Source organism: Pyxicephalus adspersus, chromosome 2 (genome assembly GCF_032062135.1).
Source record: "Pyxicephalus adspersus chromosome 2, UCB_Pads_2.0, whole genome shotgun sequence".
Taxonomy (NCBI): domain Eukaryota; kingdom Metazoa; phylum Chordata; class Amphibia; order Anura; family Pyxicephalidae; genus Pyxicephalus; species Pyxicephalus adspersus.
In genome coordinates, this window is record NC_092859.1 from 82,781,752 (window position 1) to 82,804,277 (window position 22,526).

The 22,526-nt window shown below is 37.4% G+C and overlaps 2 protein-coding genes across 3 annotated transcripts in view; both read right to left on the reverse strand.

Moving 5' to 3' along the window:
* POC1B (POC1 centriolar protein B) overlaps positions 1-3,068 on the reverse strand; it is a 38,447-nt gene extending 35,379 nt beyond the window's left edge. The window contains exons 1-2 of the mRNA XM_072401231.1: positions 3,006-3,068; positions 1,538-1,622 (exon numbers count right to left, since the gene is read on the reverse strand). Of these exons, the coding sequence (XP_072257332.1) occupies positions 1,538-1,622; positions 3,006-3,038 (118 nt within the window). The 5' untranslated portion in view covers positions 3,039-3,068. The remainder of the gene's footprint in view (positions 1-1,537; positions 1,623-3,005) is intronic.
* Positions 3,069-10,245: 7,177 nt separating this feature from the next.
* ATP2B1 (ATPase plasma membrane Ca2+ transporting 1) overlaps positions 10,246-22,526 on the reverse strand; it is a gene marked incomplete in the record, with an annotated part of 70,462 nt that continues 58,181 nt past the window's right edge. The window contains 7 exon segments of one of the 2 annotated variants that reach the window (XM_072401233.1): positions 10,246-11,704; positions 16,210-16,368; positions 16,642-16,824; positions 17,238-17,345; positions 17,938-18,149; positions 18,503-18,716; positions 20,621-20,812. In XM_072401233.1, the coding sequence (XP_072257334.1) occupies positions 11,393-11,704; positions 16,210-16,368; positions 16,642-16,824; positions 17,238-17,345; positions 17,938-18,149; positions 18,503-18,716; positions 20,621-20,812 (1,380 nt within the window). 2 annotated transcript variants of the gene reach the window in all.

The following is a 22,526-nucleotide window of genomic DNA, read 5'->3' on the forward strand; positions in this document are numbered from 1 at the left end:
GCGTCTTATGGTCCGAAAAATACGGTATATTTAAATGAATAAAATATCATTTTAGGCCTATGGGTGACCTATGTTTTGAACACCAAAAGTCAAAATGTACATGCAGCGTTCTAGGTTAGAAAAGCTAAAAAAAACATAATGTGAATGTTGTTTATTGAATTGTTTTTAAATGAACACCTTACAGTCAGTAATTTTAAATACAAATGTACTACATATGCCAACAAACCCATTAAGTGGTCAATTATTTAAAATATGAAGACACAACGTGTCAAACTTGAATAAATAAGAGCTAAAATAGGAAACTCTGGTTAAATTAGAAAAAATGTGCTACTGTCAACAATTCTAATTGGGGTTATTCTAATGTGAATGAGATATAGTTCTTGAAAGTGAAGTATGAAGCATAGAGGTAAAATGCTAAGGTGAACATCAGCAACTTAAAAATGACTGAAAAGATTCATAAGGTGGTCTGCTCCCCTCATATATTTCTTTGCATAATAAACATGACTTTTAGGGTACCCAACACATTATTCCACAAAGAAACAATCATGCTTTATACATGAACCATTTTATTGTAATAAGAATTGATGCATGGTCAGTTAAAAATGGGGAGCTGCAAGCTCATGTTATATGCAATATAAAAAGGAGTATATTCTTATTACCACACTCAGAAATGATTTCTAATTTTGCATCTCTCTCCCCGGGTACATGGAATATCGTTATGAACTTTGGTTTGGGACTTGATGGGCATGCATTCTTTTTTGTCTTGAAAAGGCCAGCAATTTTACTAGGAGTGTTACTCATAATATGTTGGTGCTATATAAATCCTGTTTATTATTATTATTATTAGTAAAAATAATAATGATTTGTTCTTTTAGAATTTACCCCATCTAGTAAGGAAGCTGCTTTGTAAAACACAACAAAAAAGGATAGGGCTGGATTTATGTTTTTTCTTGTGGACCCTAATATGACATTTAAAGGAGATAGTGTGGGGTCTTCGTGTTACTATACAGCAGTACCCTTCTCCCATTTCTGTTCGAATTGGGAGAAGAGTTTTGATCTTTTAATGCAATACCATTTTTTATCGTTTATGCATACTTTGAACAATATAAGAGTTGATGTAAAATGGATGTGATTGTTTCTTTGTGAACCAATGTGTTTGGTACCTTAAAATTCCTGTTAGTTTTTAAAGAAATGTTTAAAGTGGACCTAAACTCAGAATTTTTACTTTACATAGAAGGGTAGACAAACCTTTATTTTAAAGTGCAACACCTCCCCGTCTGTCTTGATCGCCGCAGTGATCAAACAGAATGGGGGAGCAAAGCCTCCCGAGATACCTACGTCACGCATCCCGGGAGGCTCTTGGCTGCTCCTTCTGTGAATGCTCGAGGTCAGGAACTCTTTCATCAACAGAAAAAATAAATTAAAAAATTGCCGATTTCACGCATGTACTCCTGGCACTCCCTCTGTGCTGGGCTAAAGACGGATACTGGGACAATGTGAACCTTGCTTTTAAAATACATAAGATCTTAGAAAATACCAAGTTGTTTGTTGTCTGGACTAAAGTTGATGGATGTGACAGCATCTTTATGTCCTCTGAAATGTTGCAGAAGCGCCGGATCTTCCTAGTGAAAACAAAAACAGTACTGGTGTTAATAGATGCAAATACTAATAGTTTAAATGTAAATACTACAAAAGATTAATTACTGCCTCTATAATGATCAATTATAAGACACACCTTGTCTATGGACAACAAGAAAAATGTTATTATAAGATGAGCACATTACGACTCACGCCTTTATTGAGGTTTTAGTTTTTCTGCTCCTCTTACCTTCGTCTGAAGATAAAAAAGTAGCAGTAGCCTAGGGACCATTGTGATCAGAATGTATATAAAAATAAAGACACACACATATATAATCAAATGGGCTTAAAAATATAGGATCTGCTTGGCTAGAAGGACCATTTCAAAGTAAAAAAATGTTGATGCACTGTGTAAATGCCAGCAAGACAATCACCTTTAAATTTACCATTGCCTGGGTCTTGGCTTTTTGTGTGGGAGCATGGCTTTTTGTGTGGGACATAGACTACAACTATGGTAAAGATATTAGACTGGGAACTCCTCCGTGGGACAGTTACTGACAAGACTTTGTACAGTGCTGTGCTATGTGCTATGAACATATGACAATAATAATAATAATTGAAAGGTATGACAAAGCACTGGCTGTACATAGCTGCATGGCTTGGAATCATAGAATCTTAGCATTACTGCCCCATCCATACTATTAAATAAACAAGACGACTTCCATGCTTGTAGAAGTGATACATTGCAGGACCTTGAGATAGAGGAAGTTTGTTCTGCCTGGACTTTAGCTTTAACACACCTGGGATTGCCAGCAAAGGCAATGATTAGCTGCACAGGAGGTTTGATACTTACCTGTTACACCAATCAGTTTTGCTCTCCTGGAGAATGGTGAAGCAGATCTCCTCCATCTGTCATTTCTAGCATGTAGAATGTGAGCTCTGCCACCATCGCCATCACTAGGGTCTGTGACCACAAGTTGGTGTCTATGGCATCACTTTGAGCTCTGTTTATAAAACAGGGAATCTGACATTCCCCGATGTGAAACAATTACATGAAAACACATGGACCTGGAAGATTCCCTCCAAGTAATATGTGAGGGAATGTCAGATGTCATTCAGAATGTAGTAACAGCTGCATTTGAGCCGTTTTCCACCCCCATAGACTTGTCTGTGTATTCCATAGAGCAGACAGAAGGCTGCAGAGGAATACGCAGCAGGTGGCCTGGAAATGTGTTTTATAAAGCCCAGTAATAGGACATTGCATTATATGCACAGACACTGCTACCAGCCCAGTCTGAACTTATCTACTATGAATAGCACTGACAGCCCGCAGCTTCCCCTCCATGACAAGCCCAGGAAACCCAGACCTGGATATGTACACAAAGACAATGCTAAGACTTAGGAAAAGCCGCCTATCAATGTCTCACCACATCACATGCCATGGAACCTGAAAGCGCCATATTCAAATCGTCTTCACAACAAACTCTGCGGTCACATGACCAGACCTAGAGGTGAGGGAGTTACTAGATTGGAGGTTTGTAACGGAGGGGCGGGATTTAGGAGGGGCGGGACTATGCTGTGATGCAATAGGCGCAGAGGATTCTGGGGATGTTTCCTTTCTGTATCTCTGTGTTTCTGTTCGCTGTGAAGGATTTCCCGGCTGATGTCAGTGAGCAGAGCATTGCAGGTCATTCTTACTTTTATTATTACGTATTGCACTCATTCTGTAGGGTACAGAGGGCACCTGGTGGGGTGTGATCGGATTTGAGGGGTACAGAAGAGCACATGGGGTATGCTATCCAGGGGCACAGAGGACACCTGGTGGGAGGGGGTGTGCAGTCTAGGTGATACAGGACAGCTTATGGGTGCTGCAAGCTTGGGGTAAGGGAGGGCACTTATTGGCGGTGGGGTGAACAAGGGGGTACAGGGGAGCACATAGGGGGTGCAACCTTAGGGTACAGGAGAGCACCTGGTGGGGGTGATGTATGGGTAGAGAAGAGCACCTGGTGTGGGGGATGTGTTCTACAGGGTACAGGGGAACACATTGGGGGTGGGGGTGGTGCAATGTAGGGATAGAGAAAAGCATCTGTGGGCAAAGATTTGATCTTTGGGTACAGGAGGGCACCTGGTGGGGTAGATTCGATCTTGTGGTACAGGAGGGCACCTGGTGGGGTAGAATTGATCATGGGGAACAGGAGGGCACCTGGTAGGGGGTCAGTGATCTTTGGGTACAGGAGGACACCTGGTAGGGGGTCTGCCATCTTTGGGTACAGGAAGGCACCTGGTGGGGTAGATTCGATCTTGTGGTACAGGAGGGCACCTGGTGGGGTAGATTCGATCTTGGGGAACAGGAGGGCACCTGGTAGGGGGTCTGCGATCTTGGGGTACAGGAGGACACCTGGTAGGGGGTCTGCAATCTTAGATTAGATTTTGGATTAGATCTGTACAGTAAATTCTTCTGCTGCTTTAATGCATCATCTTCATCTTTCATGTTGTTGCACATATTGTAATTGGTGATTACTTCCTAAATCCAAATTCCACTTTCAGCAGAAATCAACCCTTGCAATGAGTGTTTGTTTTCTGGGGATATTTATTATACTCAGGTCAGCTTTACAGAATCCTACTTTTAAGGCATATGTTGTAGTGTAGTTGATCTGGATGGATGTACTAATGAGTAATATGATGAAGGAATATTCCTGGTAAGGGGAAGAGGTAATGTGCTGTTAGACACAGGCATTAGAGAGGAACTCTAACCTGTTGATGCTGTATGGAGGGTCTCTGACATCTGGGTCACAGGTAGGGGATTGCAAAGAAGAGAGACTCATAACAGTAAACCACCTAAACAGAGCACAAGGAACAAAATAATTAAAAAGACAATGTGGTGGAGTGCGCAGAATGTAAGAGCTGGTTTCATGTTTCTGACATAAAAAGTATGACAAATGTGTGATACTTCTGTCCAAATAGTGTATATGGGTATGTGCGTAAATATGTTAAATTAATGGGTGGTGAAAAATATTGTTTTTTTGGCGACAGTCCTGTATACTTCAGTAATTTACTTTTATGGTTTTGTATATTGGTATTTCCTAATTTATTACAAATTTCAAAAAATGTTTTTGCTCCTAATAAAACATTTTAACACAATTGTGTTTTTTGTGACAATTACTAAAAGGTTTTTGTCTATATGAGTTTTGTATATATTATACATTTCCTTGTATAACGGTTAAAACATACAAGTGTTTCTGTACAAAGAGAGGTGAATGAACACCTTCTTACCTGCAATCTCTATAGAAATTGTTGCACATTTACATACCCAGTGCTGACAATGAGCAGACATCTCTTATGGCTGCTGGTTCTGGCAGAGCACTAGAACAAATAAATGTCATTGACCTGTATTTACAAACATGTCAAATACTAGAGTGCTTTGATCAAGAGAGAACCTGGGTGATTAGTAAAACTGAACTGCATTCATGTGAAAAGTGGCCTATTTAATTGTCAAAACCTTGCAATGCTGGATGGAATCATAACAGATAATAGAATAAATCGGCTAATTTTAAAGTTAAATCCTCTTGTGTTCATAGAGAACTGTGATTTATTACAAAAAAATGGTGCTGTGTGTGCACATTACTATATTGATTTTACATTGGACTTACAATAATTCATAGTGCAGGATTGCAAACTAGTGCCACATATGATACATGACTTTTAATTCCAGTCCAAGTCTGTTGGATCACCAAGGTTGTGCCATGATAATATATCTCCAATCCTGGTGTTAAAAAGGCTCCTTCTGCGCATGCCCAAGATGCACAGAAGGAGCACCCATGAGCCTCCCGGGATGCCTGACGTAGGTCCCATTCATTCATTAGGCGGTGGTGCTGCACCCTTTTTTTTTTTCGTCTGTACGTAGACGTTAATCTAGTATTTGTGGATTCTTATGTATAGACATCGCTACATGGTGCGGAGGTAAATATTAACAATAAACAAGCTTTGTCTACAGAAAAGAAATATTGCTGCATATAAACCTTGGAGATGGTCATTTCCCTACCTATGGCCTTATTTAGTACATGAGTATTTGATACCAAGGAGGAATTACAGTACGGCTTTAAAAAGCTGATCATAGAGTATTTTGGCAAAAGAAACGCACAAAGTCTGTTTTCTTTTTTATTTTCCCACACCGTGCAAGTAATTTATTATACAATGGCATATCAATGATAGAACTGGGTGATAAGGAAACTTCTGTGTGAACATCAAAGTGCCATGTATTGAATTTATTTCCACTTTCAGTGCATCCTGTTAGAAATCATACCAATAAAAAGGTTGAAATAAATACTGTTATGAAAGTAGAAAACCAGACATACTTCTAAATGCATGGGTAAAATAGGTTTAAGTTAAGCATGACCACTCTTTATTCAATAAGGTGGTTACTTTGGTTAAGGTGGTTAATTGTATTTATACTGCAGCTCGGTTCTAGCAGAAAAAAAAAAAAAAATCATGAATGTATTTATGTACCATTGCCAAGAGCATCTTAGATCAGCTGCACTACTGAAGTTTGTGGGATTTTACATGCGTTTTACATTACATGCATAGAAGCACATGATCACTTAGGTGGATAGCAGGCCTTTTGGAGTCAATAGAAAAGTATAGCAGTACTTTACATATTGGTGCCCCTATTGTCAACTCTATGTGCCTGAGTTTCCAGTGCTGTTGGTGTCACATGTTCCTCATACCTGGCAGTATAGGGTTTAACACTTCTGATGTGAATGTGTTCTTGCATTAGTAACTCAGTGTAAGGAAACATCCTCTTTACAAAAATCTGAAGGTTTTAGACACAAATGCAACCTTTTTACACGATGAGCTAGGCTGGGTACACACGTGCAATGGTTCTCGTCCGATATCAGGATGAGAATCTGCCGTGTGTACAGTACTTGTCATCCATAGTCCGAACAACCGTCCTGGCGGATCCACGGACCACGAACAATCATAATGGAAGTGAGGGAGCTCAGTGGGGTGCCGCTCCGTCGCTCTCCCCTCTCCATAGGGCAGAACAGTGTTGTATATACAGCACTCGTTCATGCATCCAGCAGTTGTTGAAAAGGATCATGAAAGATCCTTTCCAACAACAATTATTGCACATGTGTACATAGCCTGAGAAAGTGGATATCTCAACTCAAACCGCAGCAAAACCTAGACAAACACTGGATACAGTAAAGGACTTTATACCACAATGATCCTTAACTGGTGGCAGTTTTTAGAGCAATTTTTGTAAAGTAACACCAGAAGCCTAATGCCTCACAGAATAAATGTGTCCACATTGCTTCAAATGAAGGGCTAACTTTCCACCAATTTTTACAGAAGAAAAGTACGAGGGAGCGAGAGTGTAAACTTTAAAGAAATTATACTTCCAAAATGTTACCTTTTACCATGACTTGCAAGACTCATTTTTTTTTACAACAACTTCATGCTTTACCCTGTATAAGGTGATTTGTGTTTGTCTTGACAATGAGGCCTATCTCTTAAATAATGAAACTGGTAAATTAACTCCCTTTTATTTATAGGACAATTCAATGCTTGTCCTCTAAACATACCATTTACAATTAAGCACCGATGTAGTCTTGTTTTCCACTGGTCGATGGTGTAGAACCGATCAGTTTCTGTAAGCTGATTCAAGATATCTTGAGGTTTTTTTCTTTACTGCATCCATTGACTCAAAGTGTGTTCCTTTAAAGCAGAACCAAAGTTAAAATCACCTTTATTCCTACACATCCCATGCTCAGGGTACATCAACTGATCTTGCACTGTGCAGGCATGAGATTGGTTGACATAGCCTGCTGTAAAAGGGGAGGGGGGAAGTGTGCCAATCTCGCTGCACATGCATAAGATCGGCATCCCTTTCCCCTCAGTGTAGAAAAATGCCCCTTCTTCCCGATATCAGGCATGCTCAGACGGAGCAGCAAAGAGCCTCCCGGGATGCGTGACGCAGGTGCTTCAACCTTTTTTATAAAAATAGATAAATTCCTAGCGGCGATCAAGACTGAATGGGAGGACACAGATCCTCCCGGGATACCTGTGTCACCTGGGGAGGCTTTTTGCTGCTCCATCTGCGCATGCCCTTAAAGATATATATATATATATATATATATGGGTTGTCCACACTTTTATGTTAAGTAAAAACTTAGCACCAATTTCAATTTAGTAAAAAAGCAAAAAAAAGTCACAAGGTGCCAAATTAGGTGAATTTGGAGGAGGTTCCAGCATGAAAAGGTATTTGTTAGTCAAAAACTTTCACAGAAGGTGCTGTGTGAGAAAGAGCATTGCCTGATGAAGAAACCATTTTCCCACATTTCTGTCCGTCTTTTCCTGAATCTTTCTCTCAGCTTTGTCAAAACTTCCTTATAATGATGTTGGTTTACTGTTGTGCCTTCTGGAACCTATTCTGCCAAAATTATGTCATTCATGTCAAACACAATGAGCATGGCTTTGAATTTGCACTTGCTTCCTGTCAAGTTTGTTCCAGGATCAAGGCATGTATTCAAATTCAATTCTCACTGCTTTAAGAAATAGAAACACTAATTTAATAGACAGACCCTCCTAAATAACAATACTGTCCAGGACAGTTGCATATTTGCCCAACACTGTTGTACATGTGCAATGTACATTTTTTTTGAAAACACTCAAATTCTATTACTTTACCACCTGCTGCTCTAATTCCTTATACAGTCCTACCCATAGCATTTTATAACTGTGTGAAATTATTAGAAGATCAAATGGGATCTCAAAATCTATCAATCCCTCACTATTCATATCAATTTGCAGGATTCAAACCTGAATAGGAATATGATCAGAAATTATTTTTTTAACCTGTAGTGAGCAGATTTCATGCTTTACTTCCAATAGGATACACAATTAATGTGGCTACTGGGTAACTGTGTCACTTCTATCCTGGTTTTCCTATCCCTAGTTAATAGATACCGTATTTTTCGGACCATAAGACGCACTGGACCATAAGACGCACCAGTTTTTTGGAGAAGGGAAATGAAGAAAACAAAGATTCTGAAACAAATAGTGTCCTAAAATATTTTATGTGCATTAAAAACCAACATCACAGTCATAAACACATGTAATAAACCCTGTTGGGGGGGCGATACAGGGGGGACGGGACAGCAGCTGGGAAGGATACATTTTGATACATTTGGACCATAAGACCACTTCTGGGGGAAAAAAAGTGCGTCTTATGGTCCGAAAAATACGGTACTCCCTTCAAGAATGAAAATGTGATGATAGAAACTAGACAGCAAACTTGGCTGTCTAGAATAAACATGGGGAATCAGTTTGCAATGCCGGTGTCAAATCCAAACAATTTCACAGCAAGTATACTATATAGAAGGCATTTTGGTATGCAGGTATTAATTTATCCAAGGTCAACCACTTTTTATAGAGTTCAATATATTTTTGTGTATAACCCTTGTATATAAAAATTAACACACTGATTATAAACATAATTGAGTAGTGGTATTTCAGTTGGTCAGTCTAAACCAGGGGTCGGCAAACTGCGGCCTTTAGGCCAGATACGGCCCAGGCCTAATGCGGATCGGCCAGGAGCGTTAGTAACTACCAGAGCATCCGGAGCTCCAGTGGCACCCCCTTGCAGTTGCTCCCCTATTTACCGCGGCCGGCATTGATACTTCCGCGGTAAATAGGGAAAGCTCTCTGAAGGTAAATCGCTCTCCTTTGCAATGCAAACGGAGGAGAGGGGTTTCACATTTCAGGGGGCGTTCCCTGGTGGTGGTCAGAGCCATCAGGGCAGGTCCGGCCTATTGTGCTCCCGCCCATCCCATAAATGGCCTAGTGGCCATAAAAACTTTGCCGACCCCTGGTCTAAACCAACGTTTTTCAATGAGGGCTCTGTAAATCCTAGGTTCCCTCCAGAGACTGCTAAAGGTTCTTTAAGAAATGAGCAGTTTGTGACTCCCAGGTGAGTATAACCAGCACCAATTAACTTTTTTGGCTGGGTGACATTTATTATATAACTGGCCAGTACTGTAAGGAGGCATTCTTCTCACTGACTAGCACACTAATGTACTGTGAGCTGTGGATATGGTAAATATATTAGGGGTTCCCTGAAGACCTAAACATTATTTGAAGGGGCTCCCCCCATTTGAAAAAAGGTCGAGAAAGCAGTAGACATGAATTTTAGTTGTTTGCTGGAATTTTGGTCATACATATCGTTTTGGTTCAAACAACTTGCAATTTGGAAATTCATTAAGTATAGTTACCAGGGGCATGCAATATAGACTATACAAGTATGTATGTACATTATAAGCCTGTTGGACACTTCATATGGGGGAAAATTGATTATTTTAATCATTGCAAGTGAGTGAACAATTCAGCCCATTGACCTTTACCAAAAGATGTTTTAATCATTGCAAGTGAGTGAACAATTCAGCCCATTGACCTTTACCAAAAGATAAAATATATAAAATTATGAAGTGCTCTATCACTTTAAGCTCTTCTTTTATTAACCATTCCTCCTTCGTGGCAGATCTGTCAGCAGATTTGGCTAATTTCAGCAAGTACCAATTCTATACATATTTCAAAACACATCATTGGTGTTGAAACATGTATTGCCACAGAAATGCAAAGTGGCAAGATATGCAAGAAAACATTGCTGCATTTGTATTTAGTAAAAGGGCATGTTTATTGTGTTTACAAACAAGTTCCAAAAACAAAAAGGAAAACATGTATGACTGTACTACTTTCTAGTAGTAACTTTGTGGTTTTTTTTCCAAAATGCCAACAGGCCCCCATGCTTTATGAAGGTCATCTAAAGATTTATTAGAAAATCAACACGGTTCCACTCACAGTTCACCAAGACAGATCTAAAACTAACATGTTTAGACAAACAAAAAAAGAAAATTAAGAAGACTAAAGTTTTGATGTATTTTGATTTTTTATATTTTGACGGAGATAGCAAAAGGATTTCAAGCAAAATCCGTCACACATTGATGTCCTGCATTTCACAAAATTCCGTTGAGCTCATGGAACAAAAAGTTCTTTATCATTTCTTCAACATAAAAAAAAAAAAAATCATTTGAAAACCATTAAGTAGTAAATGTGAGTTTTTTTTCTCTTTTTAATTTTTTTTCCAAAGAAACTAAAAAGGACAGAGGCCATAATTTTCATATTAACACTGCTGCTCTTATTTTGTCTGAAGCATTAGTGTTTTTTTTTTTTTTTCTATTTGGCTATTGGTTCATATATCTACAATATTGAACAGATTGCAGGCAAACTTATTTCAAACAATTTGAATAGAAACACCCCTTTTTTCTTGAAAATACAGCAGTGTTTAAAGGACATTTTTGCTTTCATTGCAAATAAGGAAACTTCCCTTCTATGAACAGGAAAAAATATCTATAAACCTTGTAAACAGATCTGTATCATTTATAACATAAATAATCAAATGAACAACCCCGGGCCCCCAAAAAATAATAATGTGGATCAATATAAACTAGAATGTTCCTAACACACTGTCCAGGCCAATCACCATTTAGTGTAACTGATGCTCTGCAGGTTGCTTTTTCTGGGTTACGAAGTATCTTGTCAAAGAGTTCATCCCAATAAACCCATCCCTTTTCCTTCCCAAGAAAAGCACCCTCAGTCTGGCAGAAAGCATTTTTTAAAAAAATAAATCTACATTCATACAAGTGAGTCTTCTTTTGAAGTCCATGGAGCAGGCACTCTTATTTGCCTGCTGCAATGTGTGTGTAAAATGACCCAGTTTTCGTTCAAATCAGCTAGAATGTTGACATTCATCTTACAATCAGAGGGAAGTCTCCAGACTATGTAGTGGACTGCCTGGGGATGAAGAGGTAGCTGACTTGTTCGGTTCTATTGTAAGATGTATTCCACTGTCGACAGCATTATTATTTTGATTGGGAGAGGGAGGTGGAGTAGTGTGACGTTTTGTGGGAGCTTCATCTTCAGCATCAGTGTCATCAATGAGCGGAATATGAGGCTCAGAGTCTTCTATTCTAAACTCTGGGTGTGTCATGAAATTGTGGATTGAGCTTCGTGATTCAGGTTTTTCCAATCCTTCATACAGAGAACTACGAAATGCATTCACCACTCGAATCTGTTCAAGTCACAGAGGAAAAGAAAAGAAAAAATATTTTAACAAAGGAATAAAAAAAGTGATCTGGATATGGTTTGTATGTGATTTTGAATTCACAAGTACTACAACAATGAGTCAAAACTGTGCAAAATGCAGTGGACTTGCAACACACTGTAAAAATAAACAGACATTTTAGTCAATAAAATAACACTGATGTTTTGTTGTTTTTTTGTGGTGTGAAACAAATTATTTTAATACTGCATTTAGTGACGAACACTAGAAAAAAAATTCAGTGCCACAATATTTTACAAGTGTTTAAAAACGTTAAGATGCTTTTTAAGAAACAAATTAAGGAAAAAATATTGGCACAACAGGTAAACCAATTCTCATGCTAGGAATTAGGATACCAACTATGAAGCCAAGCATTATGTAAGCTGAATGGCACAATGAACTTGGAGCTGCAGAAAGTCATGCAGTAAAGCAAAACAAAAACACAACTGTGTAATAAACCTCACAATTGTAAATATTCGAGTATATACCAAATCATTGGAAACCTGCTTATGATTTGTATAACTAGAAAAAACCAAAAGGAAAAGAAATGGAAGCATAATTCATGAGTATTAGACCACTATGATCTAATTAGCTAAAGTGTTCAAAAAGAAATGTTCTCTTATTTGACATAGAAAATGTAGCTTTCTTTTCTATGTCGCAATATGTGAGAATTGGCACTAACCGGTCCTCCACCAGATACTGCCAAGGCTTTGTAGAAATAATTGGTCAGTTTTGTATTCTTAGCTAGTGGATTGCACAAAAATTGGAAGTGAGGTAGACTGTACAATGTTTTAGCAAGGTCTCCATTTGTCAGTCTTGAAACAAGATCAGCAACCTAAAACTTGAACACCTTTAGTAGTGTCGTGCCCCGCAAAGAATATCAAAATAATATATCTTTGCTGCTCCACGGACGGCTTTAAAAATACGGTGCTCTGTATACAGATTGCCAAAGTAAGAGTCTCCCTGTCTACTGCCAATGATTTGCTAGAAGCAATCTGTTTTTATGTTCCAAAAGCCTCAAAATTAAAATGTTTATTATTTGCAGAGCAGGTGGTGACACACCATCTTGTTTAGCCAGATTGGAATTTTAATAGGAGGCTGCTTATACTAACTAATATTACAAAACTGACTCAATAAAACTAACAAACTTATCAAACTTGGTGCACTAAAGATGTCCACATATGCAAGATGGTCTTGCATATTCTAAACAAGTAGCAAATGAAGAAAAAAAAAAAAAGAAAAAAAAAAAGACAGCTAATAAATTGCTTACATTCAAGTACTTACAGCATAAACCCAGCCCTTTGAGAAATATCATTATTATTACAGGGGTTAAGACTTTTATATAGAAGAATTCTTGTTCCCTCTGTCACTGGGAACAAAAATAAATAAACCAACAGTAGTTCCAACCCTTCCCCACAGCAAGTTTTTCTGAAACTGAGTTTTAATCAACTGTCAGCTAGAACCAATGCCAAAGAACAGAACAGGATTAGATCAAATCAGTAATTAAGGTCACGATAGGAATGACTCACTACATGACTCAATATATCTAAAAGAATTTATCTAGCTTTGGAGATTTTTAGGTACAATGACATTTGCATGAAGCCAAAAATAAATACTGTAGATCATTGGTCCCCAAATGGGCCAATTCCACAACACCAGGCATTTTTTATAAGGCCCAGAAGCATTGTCATGTGCTTCCATGCCCCTGGTTGAGCTGACAAACTAATAATGGTAAAATGCTGGCACACTGAAGGCCAGTATTTGTGCAATAACTATATATTTTTGAATCCCCTGTCAGCCAATCATAAAGCCCCCTAACAACTTATTTAAATGGTTGGTACGTCAAAGTGGATCTCTGATTTGGCTAGCTAATTTGGTGACTAGCTAGTCCACAAGAAAATGGCCACAAAGCTTTGGAAGGCTTCCAGACCTTAGTGGTGATTTTCTTTCTTATTAACCAGCAGTTATAGTGACTTGGCCCCTAAATCCTGGTCTAGACCAAGATGCAAATGAAAGTAAAAAAAATAAATACACTTGCATACATACAAAAAATTTGCATACATACGAAACCCCTTACAGGTACTCTAAATAGCCATATTAAAGTACTATAATGTGTTAACAATTTTACTAAATCAATGTTTTTGACTAAAACTTCAAACTCTTTAAAGCCGAACTAAACTGAAAAAACAAAACAAAAAAAAAAATACACAAAACTTTCTTACCTCACACAACTTCTGCAGATCCCTCAATGCCATCGGCGCTTTCCTGGATTGGGTCCCACGCCATTCGGTAAAATGCCTTCACCCCAGTGTGAAGGAAGCACCAACCATCACCTTCTTCTTTCTATTGGCTTCTGCCTACGTCACCCAATCTCGCACTCACGCATGCACAGCGAGATCAGCATTTTTTTTCCTATGTAGGTATATGATTCTTTTCTACACAGAAGAAGCAGCCAGAAGCTTCCTGGGATGCATGACGTAGGTATCCCAGGAGGCTCTGTGCTCCCATTCTGTCTATCGCTGTGGCAATAAACACAAAAGGAGAGTGGCTTCACATTTTTTTTCTTTTAAACAAACAAAAAAAAAATATTCTTTTCAATCTAACATAAAAGGGTTGTCTACCCTTCTATGTAAAGTAAAATTGTTGGCAATAGGTCCATTTTAGGCATTTGCTATACTGCTGTATGCATTGGGTTTACCTCACTTCTCCCACCTTTGAAATAGGTTAATTTTTAATCATCTTCACAGATTAACCAATTAAAAAGTGTATTTTTTTTAATGAAGCAACAAAACTGATATTTCCCTATTATTTGGCTGGTGGCATGTTAAATCATATTCTCAGATCTCTCGGGTACTAAAATAGTAAGAAATTCTCTCTAAAAAAAGGTGTTTTTCAATAGAATAAACTAGATGAACCTATAAATATGTGATATCTATTACTGTAAGTGCCTAAAGGGTAAGTGTTACTAAAGCATTACATTTAGGTTGAGTTCTAGCAAGTTTTTGTTAAATGACATGCTGAACTAGTTGGCATATTTCTTAGGTATTTAAAACTAAGATGGTGTCTGACAATGAATCTCATTTTTATTGCCTAATTCCTCCACAAAAAAGCAACAAATTGGTCGTAATTATAAGAATTTATTCTGGCATGCCAAACAATACCGTGATCATACCAGCTTGTTTAGTTCAGAGGCAGCAACAGTGGTTACCAGTGGCTGGCACCTTGGTCGCACACACCACTGTGCTGGTACATTTTACAGAGAAAGGCAGTAGGCAGTACAAAACTGCATACTGCCACCCCTATTATTTCCTTTGGCTGTGGTTCAGGGGTGTGAGAAGGCAGTACCCACTCCACAACCTCACGCCAGCCTAAACTAGCCCCTAATGGTGTTTTCCCAGGAGGAGACTGTAGCCATTTTCCTTCGACAAGCATTTCCAAAAGTTGTACCCAAATCTCACCAACATGTCTAGTATTTATTCAAATACCTTTATGTCTCTATAAAAACAGACTTCCCTGGCATAACCTAACTTTGGAAACTTGAATCTATCAGGCACCGATTTATGAGAAACTATGTAATTACTTCCTATAACTATAAGGCCAGAAACGTATAGATAGTAAAAATGTCAGCATTGTTTTAAATTGGACTGTGTTGTCTTGTTTTATGTTGTGCATTTGGGAAGGTACATGGGCTGTTATAGATATTTGATATTATATTTGACTATTTTTACATGGAGGTGGAATACATTCCCAAGTAGTTGTTACAAGCTTACTGGTTCCTTCTGGATCTGTGCCATGTGGTACGAAATGTGCAAAAGTACCTGCAATCCCTGCACTGTTAAGACTTCAAAAGGTTTAGGATATGCTGCTTAAGAAAATCTACAACCATAATGACGTGTTAAATCCTCACTGCTAAACACTATTTAGGAGGAATACCAATCCACTTTCCTTGGAGGAAAAACAAATGTTAATTACTAAAGGCGGTCAGATCTAAAGCTGTTCAAAGAACCAATAAAAATCCATTCCTAAGAGAGACCTATGTATAAAGTACAATCGGTGTGCTGTGGATGTAAAGACAACCAAAACAAATCCACAACACTAGGCATATACTCGAAAATTTACCGACACTGCCACCTTCCATGTGTACAAGAACATTAATATAAAAACAAACAACTAATGAAGCAAGATCTATAAATTGAACGTGCAGGATATCAGACTTTAAGCTTGCATTTGCTAATAATCAAACCAGTCCATTAGCCCTCTAAAAAATAAACACACAGGGTGTATTATCCTTGTGAAGGGAAAGCTTTATGAACAGCCTGAACAATGAGATTACTGAGGAGAAAATGAGAAAGGTTAGGTGTGTGGATTAGGATGTGTTAATTTCATGCACTTAGGAACACACACTCACACCCCACAGTAGTAGAAGCGGTAGAGGAGGAAAACACTACATGTGTAGGGGTAGAAATATTTGTTACATCATGATGCTGGCTGGCGATGGAGGGTTGCCGCCTTAAAGCCCCCTGAATGGAACTTCCACTTTGGAAAGCATTCACTACATCCATCTGCAAGGAATCAGAGATTGTGACAGCTTGCTCAGCAAGAGAGAGAGAGAACAAGAGAAAGGACCATCCCATCTACAACAAATAAAAAAAAAGCAAAAAAAAAAGAGAAAGGCACTTTTATAGAGTAGCTAATGAAAGCAAATTGAAGAAAGCTTAAAAGAAGACCAAGATAAACTAAGATTCTTTCAAGCGTATTGAAGGAAAACACAAAGAAGGTAGTGGATCCCGCACGCACACCAATTTGAACCAGTCACCTGAACCTAGTCAGCACTATCGAATGAGCTACAACTTTAAATATATTCCCCTCACCCATATATAAAGTTCCTGCCTTATTCAAGACCATACCTGAGTCTGAATTCTGTTTAGGCCCCTAAACCATAAGATCTGACCACGACGTAACTCCCTCTCTGCATGATCAATCTCCTCCACATCCTCAGCAAGCTCTTCTTCTGGAATTTCATCCTTCTGTGTCCCATGTCCAGCCTCCTTTAGGAACTTCAAACGACTCGTTGGTATAGTGGTTACCAGCTAAACAAAAGGAAAAAAAAAAATTGTCTGACGTAAAACAACTGCAAATTTAATATTCGCTGCTTTACTCAAGTTTACAAGAAAAAGTATTTTAAGACCTTATTTGCTATGCTTTCATACACATGTACAGGTAAAAAAAAAAAAAAATTTAGGTAAATCAATACTAAATGTAAATAATAAAGTATGCTAAAAGTACAACATGCATTTTTAAACTTTACCGGTAATTTTTTGTTTTTTTACCAAAATAAAATATGCATTATGTTCATTGCAATTAGTAGTGAACAAGAAGAAATGCTAAAGACAACACAATTATGGAAAACACAAACTGAAATTGGAATAAATTGGTTTAGAATGATAAGAAGCCGATGTTTGTCTTTAACATAATAAGCAAAAATTAAACAATTAACGATTACCTGTCCCCAAAGTAATGTTCCCATACCAAGGAAAACAGACCAAAGCCACTGGTCTACTGTCAATTCAGTACAACTGAAAGGCTTTCCACCAAACTGAACAATTATGATCTACAAAAGACATTAAAAATAATAATAATAATAGTAATAATAATAATAACAACAACAACAACAACAACACACAAAGTTTAGTCACTACTTTAAATATCTATACAGATTACTTCTACAAAACATTTAAACAAAATGCATTTCTTTTTTAAAACATGTTAGAGCTGCAAAACTCAAATTAAATTTAGAGTTTAAAAATAGGTTCAGTAGTTCCACTGAAAAAAAATAAGACTCCTCTAACATCATTAGGTGCATATACATAGGTACATCAGCTACCTGGGATCCTGGATTTGCTCTTCCCTAAAGAAATAATTACAAACGTTTTGGTCTTCTCTAATCCTTGTTCAGTAGGCATAAAAAAAAAAAAAAAAAAGCAAGCCAGGAAAGAGGACTCCAAAAATAAAACACGCAACCTCTGGTTAACATTTGAATGTTTTCTGTAGGGGTTCCCATTAAAATCAAAAAGATCTCCAAATAAAATAAGAAAGGTGGGGTAGACATGGAGACAGCATATCTACTACATATAGAAATGTATTGTTTATAGTTTAACACGGAACATTTTGTAACAAGAAAGTAAAAACCATTGTCAACTTACCTGTATTATAAAAGTACCTAACACAATGCTGCAGAAGATTACATTGTTAAATATCCCTTCAAACACATTTCTTTCTCCATGAATCTTCCTGGCATTAATTTCATTGAAAAGCTGCATCATAACAAATGTGTTAAACACAATGGTATAATGCTGTGATGGAGGCGCATGGAGGGGAGCATTTCTACCACTGTCAATATCAAAAAGTCTCTCGCCTGCAAAAAAAGAAATCACATCCTTACCTAAACGAGTGTGTCTTGGTGAAGAAATAACTTGGAATCACTAGTTTTAACAATTGTTAAAAAAAAAAAAAAAATTCAATACTATTTAATAATAAATTTCTTGCAGAATCATAAAAACTAAAAATAAACAAAACAAAAAAACAACAGTGTATGCAATTTGGCGTGCTTCTAGAAATTGTACATGGTATACCTATGTGTCCACCAGTCCTAACATGCACGTATGCCAACATGCACCTTAATAAGGAGGCAGATACTTAGTGTTTACTAATAAAAGATATATAAAAAGTAAATCAACACTTTAAGATGAATGTAAAGAACACACTTACCAACAAAAAGAAGTGTGAAGACTACCACTAACTGGTAGACTGCATGACCCAAGATATTTTTCATCATTGTGCGAGAGATAAGGGGTTTATTTCTCCCATAAGGTTTTCTTAATAAGAGGGATTCTGTTGGAGGCTCAGTTGCCAAAGCAAGCGATGCAAATGTGTCCATAATAAGATTTACCCATAACATCTGAACAGCCTTAAGTGGAGAGTCCTGAGGAGAAAAAAAAAAAAAGAATTACAAAGTGCTACATGGAAACTGCCAGTCCATTGAACACATTGCATTATCACATATGTTACAGGAAAGTTACCTTATATTCTGTGAGAAAGTACACCACGTTGAAATAACAATTGTTCCTTCAGTAGAACTTGTGGCAGTTGTTAACACAACCTTATTAAAGCCTTCCACAAGCCAAGTGATGAACCCCTAGTGTATGACAGCAAGGTAGGCCATCAAGGTCTACGGATAGAGCTTGTGTGAAACCACCCAACTAAGACACCAGATGAAATACCTCCTTGTACAACAGATTATACTCCAGGACCCAGGTGCATCTGACCTATGGAAGGCTAAATTTACACAGACCTTTTTTTAACAAAAAATCTCCCATATAACTTTTGAATGTGTTTATGAGTGTTTAAACATGTTAAAGCAAGCCTAAACACTTATATAAAAAGCCCATATTGCCGTTATGGGAGTTTCTAGTCCTATAATGCAGGCATTATTATTATTATTATAATAAATATTAAGGATTTATATAGTGCCAACATATTATGCAGTGCTGTACATTAAATAGGTGTTTAAAACATTTCTAAATGCCTGCAAACGATTCAATTGATTTCAATGGAAGCATTTATAAGCAAATAAAATGCAACAAAATTTTAAATGCTCAAAATACGTGCCTCCTAATAAATGCCCTGGTCCTGTAGGTGTCCTAGTATTATAGCATTTTTTTTTACATTATACATTGAAAACAGCTGGAGGATACTTTTCTGCCCCGCATAAGATGTGAACAATCCCCCATGTCAAAAAAAGAAAAATGCCTTGGCCTGAGGAGAAAGGGAAGGAAGAATCTTACCATTTTGCCAAGGACGCTAGGAATAAGCAGTTGAGTTTTAACTGACATGGCAATATGGCTCTCTAGACGGCTTTTTGTGCACCTAGCACCATCTTCCTGCAGGTGGCAGCAAAAACCTTCACATCTAAGGAATCATGCTTAATAAAATGATATTGCAACTTAATTTGTGTGATTTTTAGTTTGTATTCGTCCCAAAATTTAAATTGGCCAAAGCATTGACATTTTATAAAGACAAAATGTAGTCACAGATGTGTTGTATGAGTGCCTTCGGATGCCAGTTGACAAGACCTCATGGACCCCCCAAGCCAGTATCTTGTCCAGCTACAGGCCTCTAAAATGTATCTATATGGATGTGTTAAGCCTAGGCCATTCGGCTGTTGAAAGGACACTAGAAATCATAGCTACAGCAATGTCACTAAACAGAAAACCATGCTTGCAGACTTCAGAAATCTCTCTTCTACAACCTTAATACTATGGAAAACGTTCAAGATCATTCCTAAGTAAACTAAACCGAGTGCTGGGCTGCTGTAGGTATGTAAGTGAAATGTCATAAAGAATTACAAATAGCCAACATCAGCAACATTTGTATAGAATATTCAAGATGTTAAAGCAATGCAGCCGCCATAAAAAACAGTAGGAACAACCAATGCTTAGACGTTTGTCCTCTGACATATTTAGCAGCTTGCTCATTAGAACAAATCCTCACTGATCTGTTAAACAGTTTCAAAATACAAGCAATTCTGAATGGTAATTCAGTGCTCCTTTCAGCATATTTTAGACTTGTTTAATATGCATTGACAATCACCTTGGATGGTGTGTTATAAAGCACCTGCATTTTTTCAATACCTAAACATTATCCCTGAAAATAGGAAAAGCTCTATATTACAAAGAACCTGGCAAGGGATACAAAAGTAGACACATGAAAAGGAGATGAAGACAAGTAACCTTAGCTTTCTCAAAAACATTTAGGTCACACTCTTCAAGTATGCAGTCATCTGTCAAGTTCTGCATATTTAATATGAATAAGAAACATAGCGCTTACTTGTGTGATACATGCTCCGGTAAAAGCTACAATAACAGCAACAACATTGACAGTGAGCTGAAACTGTAGAAATTTTGAGATACTGTCATACACATTTCTTCCCCACATCACTGCTTTTACAATGCTGCTGAAGTTGTCATCTGTGAGAATAATATCAGAAGCTTCTTTTGCAACATCTGTTCCAGCAATACCCTGTGAAGAAAGGCAAAGCGAACAAAGTTTAAATAAAACACATGCATTCCCCTAAGCCACACACCAATGTACATTAAACAATGATTTATTAAATAAGCAGAGACACTTGTCTGCCTCTAGTGCTCTCATAAATGCATCTTGGGCACACTGCCTGGCTCTGTTCAATTAATGACATGAGAAAGTCCCAAGACACAAAATGATGAAGTATCTGCAGAGAACATGAAGTTGTAATAAATAAATTTACTTAACCCTCAAGACAACAACCTGGTAAAAATGACCACAATAAATTGTTAAAAAGTTATCTTTCTAAGAGACCAGTTTCATTTCAAATAGATATTGTTTTTCAGACATGTAGATAGGTCTAAACCCCCGCCATTTTTAACTAGGTTTAGAGTGTACTGCCCATTTAAACCGAGAACATATTATAGATGTAAAAAAAAAAAAGTAGATTGTTTAATGTTTTGCTTTATAATTTGTTCTCACTGGATTCTGAAAATGTAATATTGCTGCAATATGCAACTAATCCATCATTAAAAAATAAAATCTTAAAAGCTATACATTACTTTACCTAAAACTCTTTTTAAATACTGCATTGATTCTCAAGCTGTCAAACACAATGTAAAAAACTTATAGCCTCATTTTAATTGGAAGATGACCTTAAGTAGGGCTTGGGCATCACCCTACTCCATATGTTTTTTCTCACACACTGAAACACAGTAGATAACTGGCTTGAAATCAAAAGTATGTACATGAGTTTTCCTGCAAGACTGTAATAAAGACATCTGACTGTAAGCTCTTCTAAGAAAACAAAGAATGATGTGAACACAGGCACTGTTTGTTAACATGGTATTTTAACTGCAATGGGAGAATCAACTTTTCATTATATTATATATAGTATAAAGGAAAAATTTCCATGCAAAATAGAAAAGTTTCTTTTGGTAAACATTATAGTGATTTTTTTAACACTAGATGGCAGTATTTCAATACATTTGTGACTAGCTGCTGTGTAGATAGAAGAACACACACTTTGTACATGGAGAAAAAATAGGAAAATCCATAACAAGGTGATGCCAAAAAAATCAGGTCTGAGTGGGGTATCAGGTTTCAATTACTGGACTTCATTAGAAATTCTAAACAGAATAGCATTTCTTGCTGTTAAAAGCATTTATTTGCTTTTAAAAGTATGCTTTCATTTCATATAAAGGAAGATAGAATATTAAAGGACATTAAAGCAATCTCAAGTCTGGATGTCTCAGGTGTGAGCTCTGAATCAGTAATTATGAAGACTATCATTTCCAGCCAGAGATGTGCCCTGGACTTCTCTGGCAAACAGCCTTCAAAGATGTTACACTACCCCCTGGCAACAATATCTGCATTTCCTGCATTTTTGGAACAATGTACCAATTTGTCTACCAATATAACTTTTTACTGTTGTAAATGTATACTTTAAGATGGTAATGGTGTCTCTCTATGGCTGAATCTCCTCATCCCAATTTATAAAGTATTTTTTAGGTCATTTAGTCTATTAAGTAATTTAGACTACTATTAAGCTCAAGAGATAGATTTTTCCTCGCAGATAATAGTTCCATCCAATTGCATATACTCTACTTAAGTTCCTGCGCTAACCTATACCCCACTGGCAGGGTTTTTATCCCACATTATGTACTGCTGGAAGAGGAGTCAACAGAATAGAAAGGTTTAGAAAGCTCTCCAA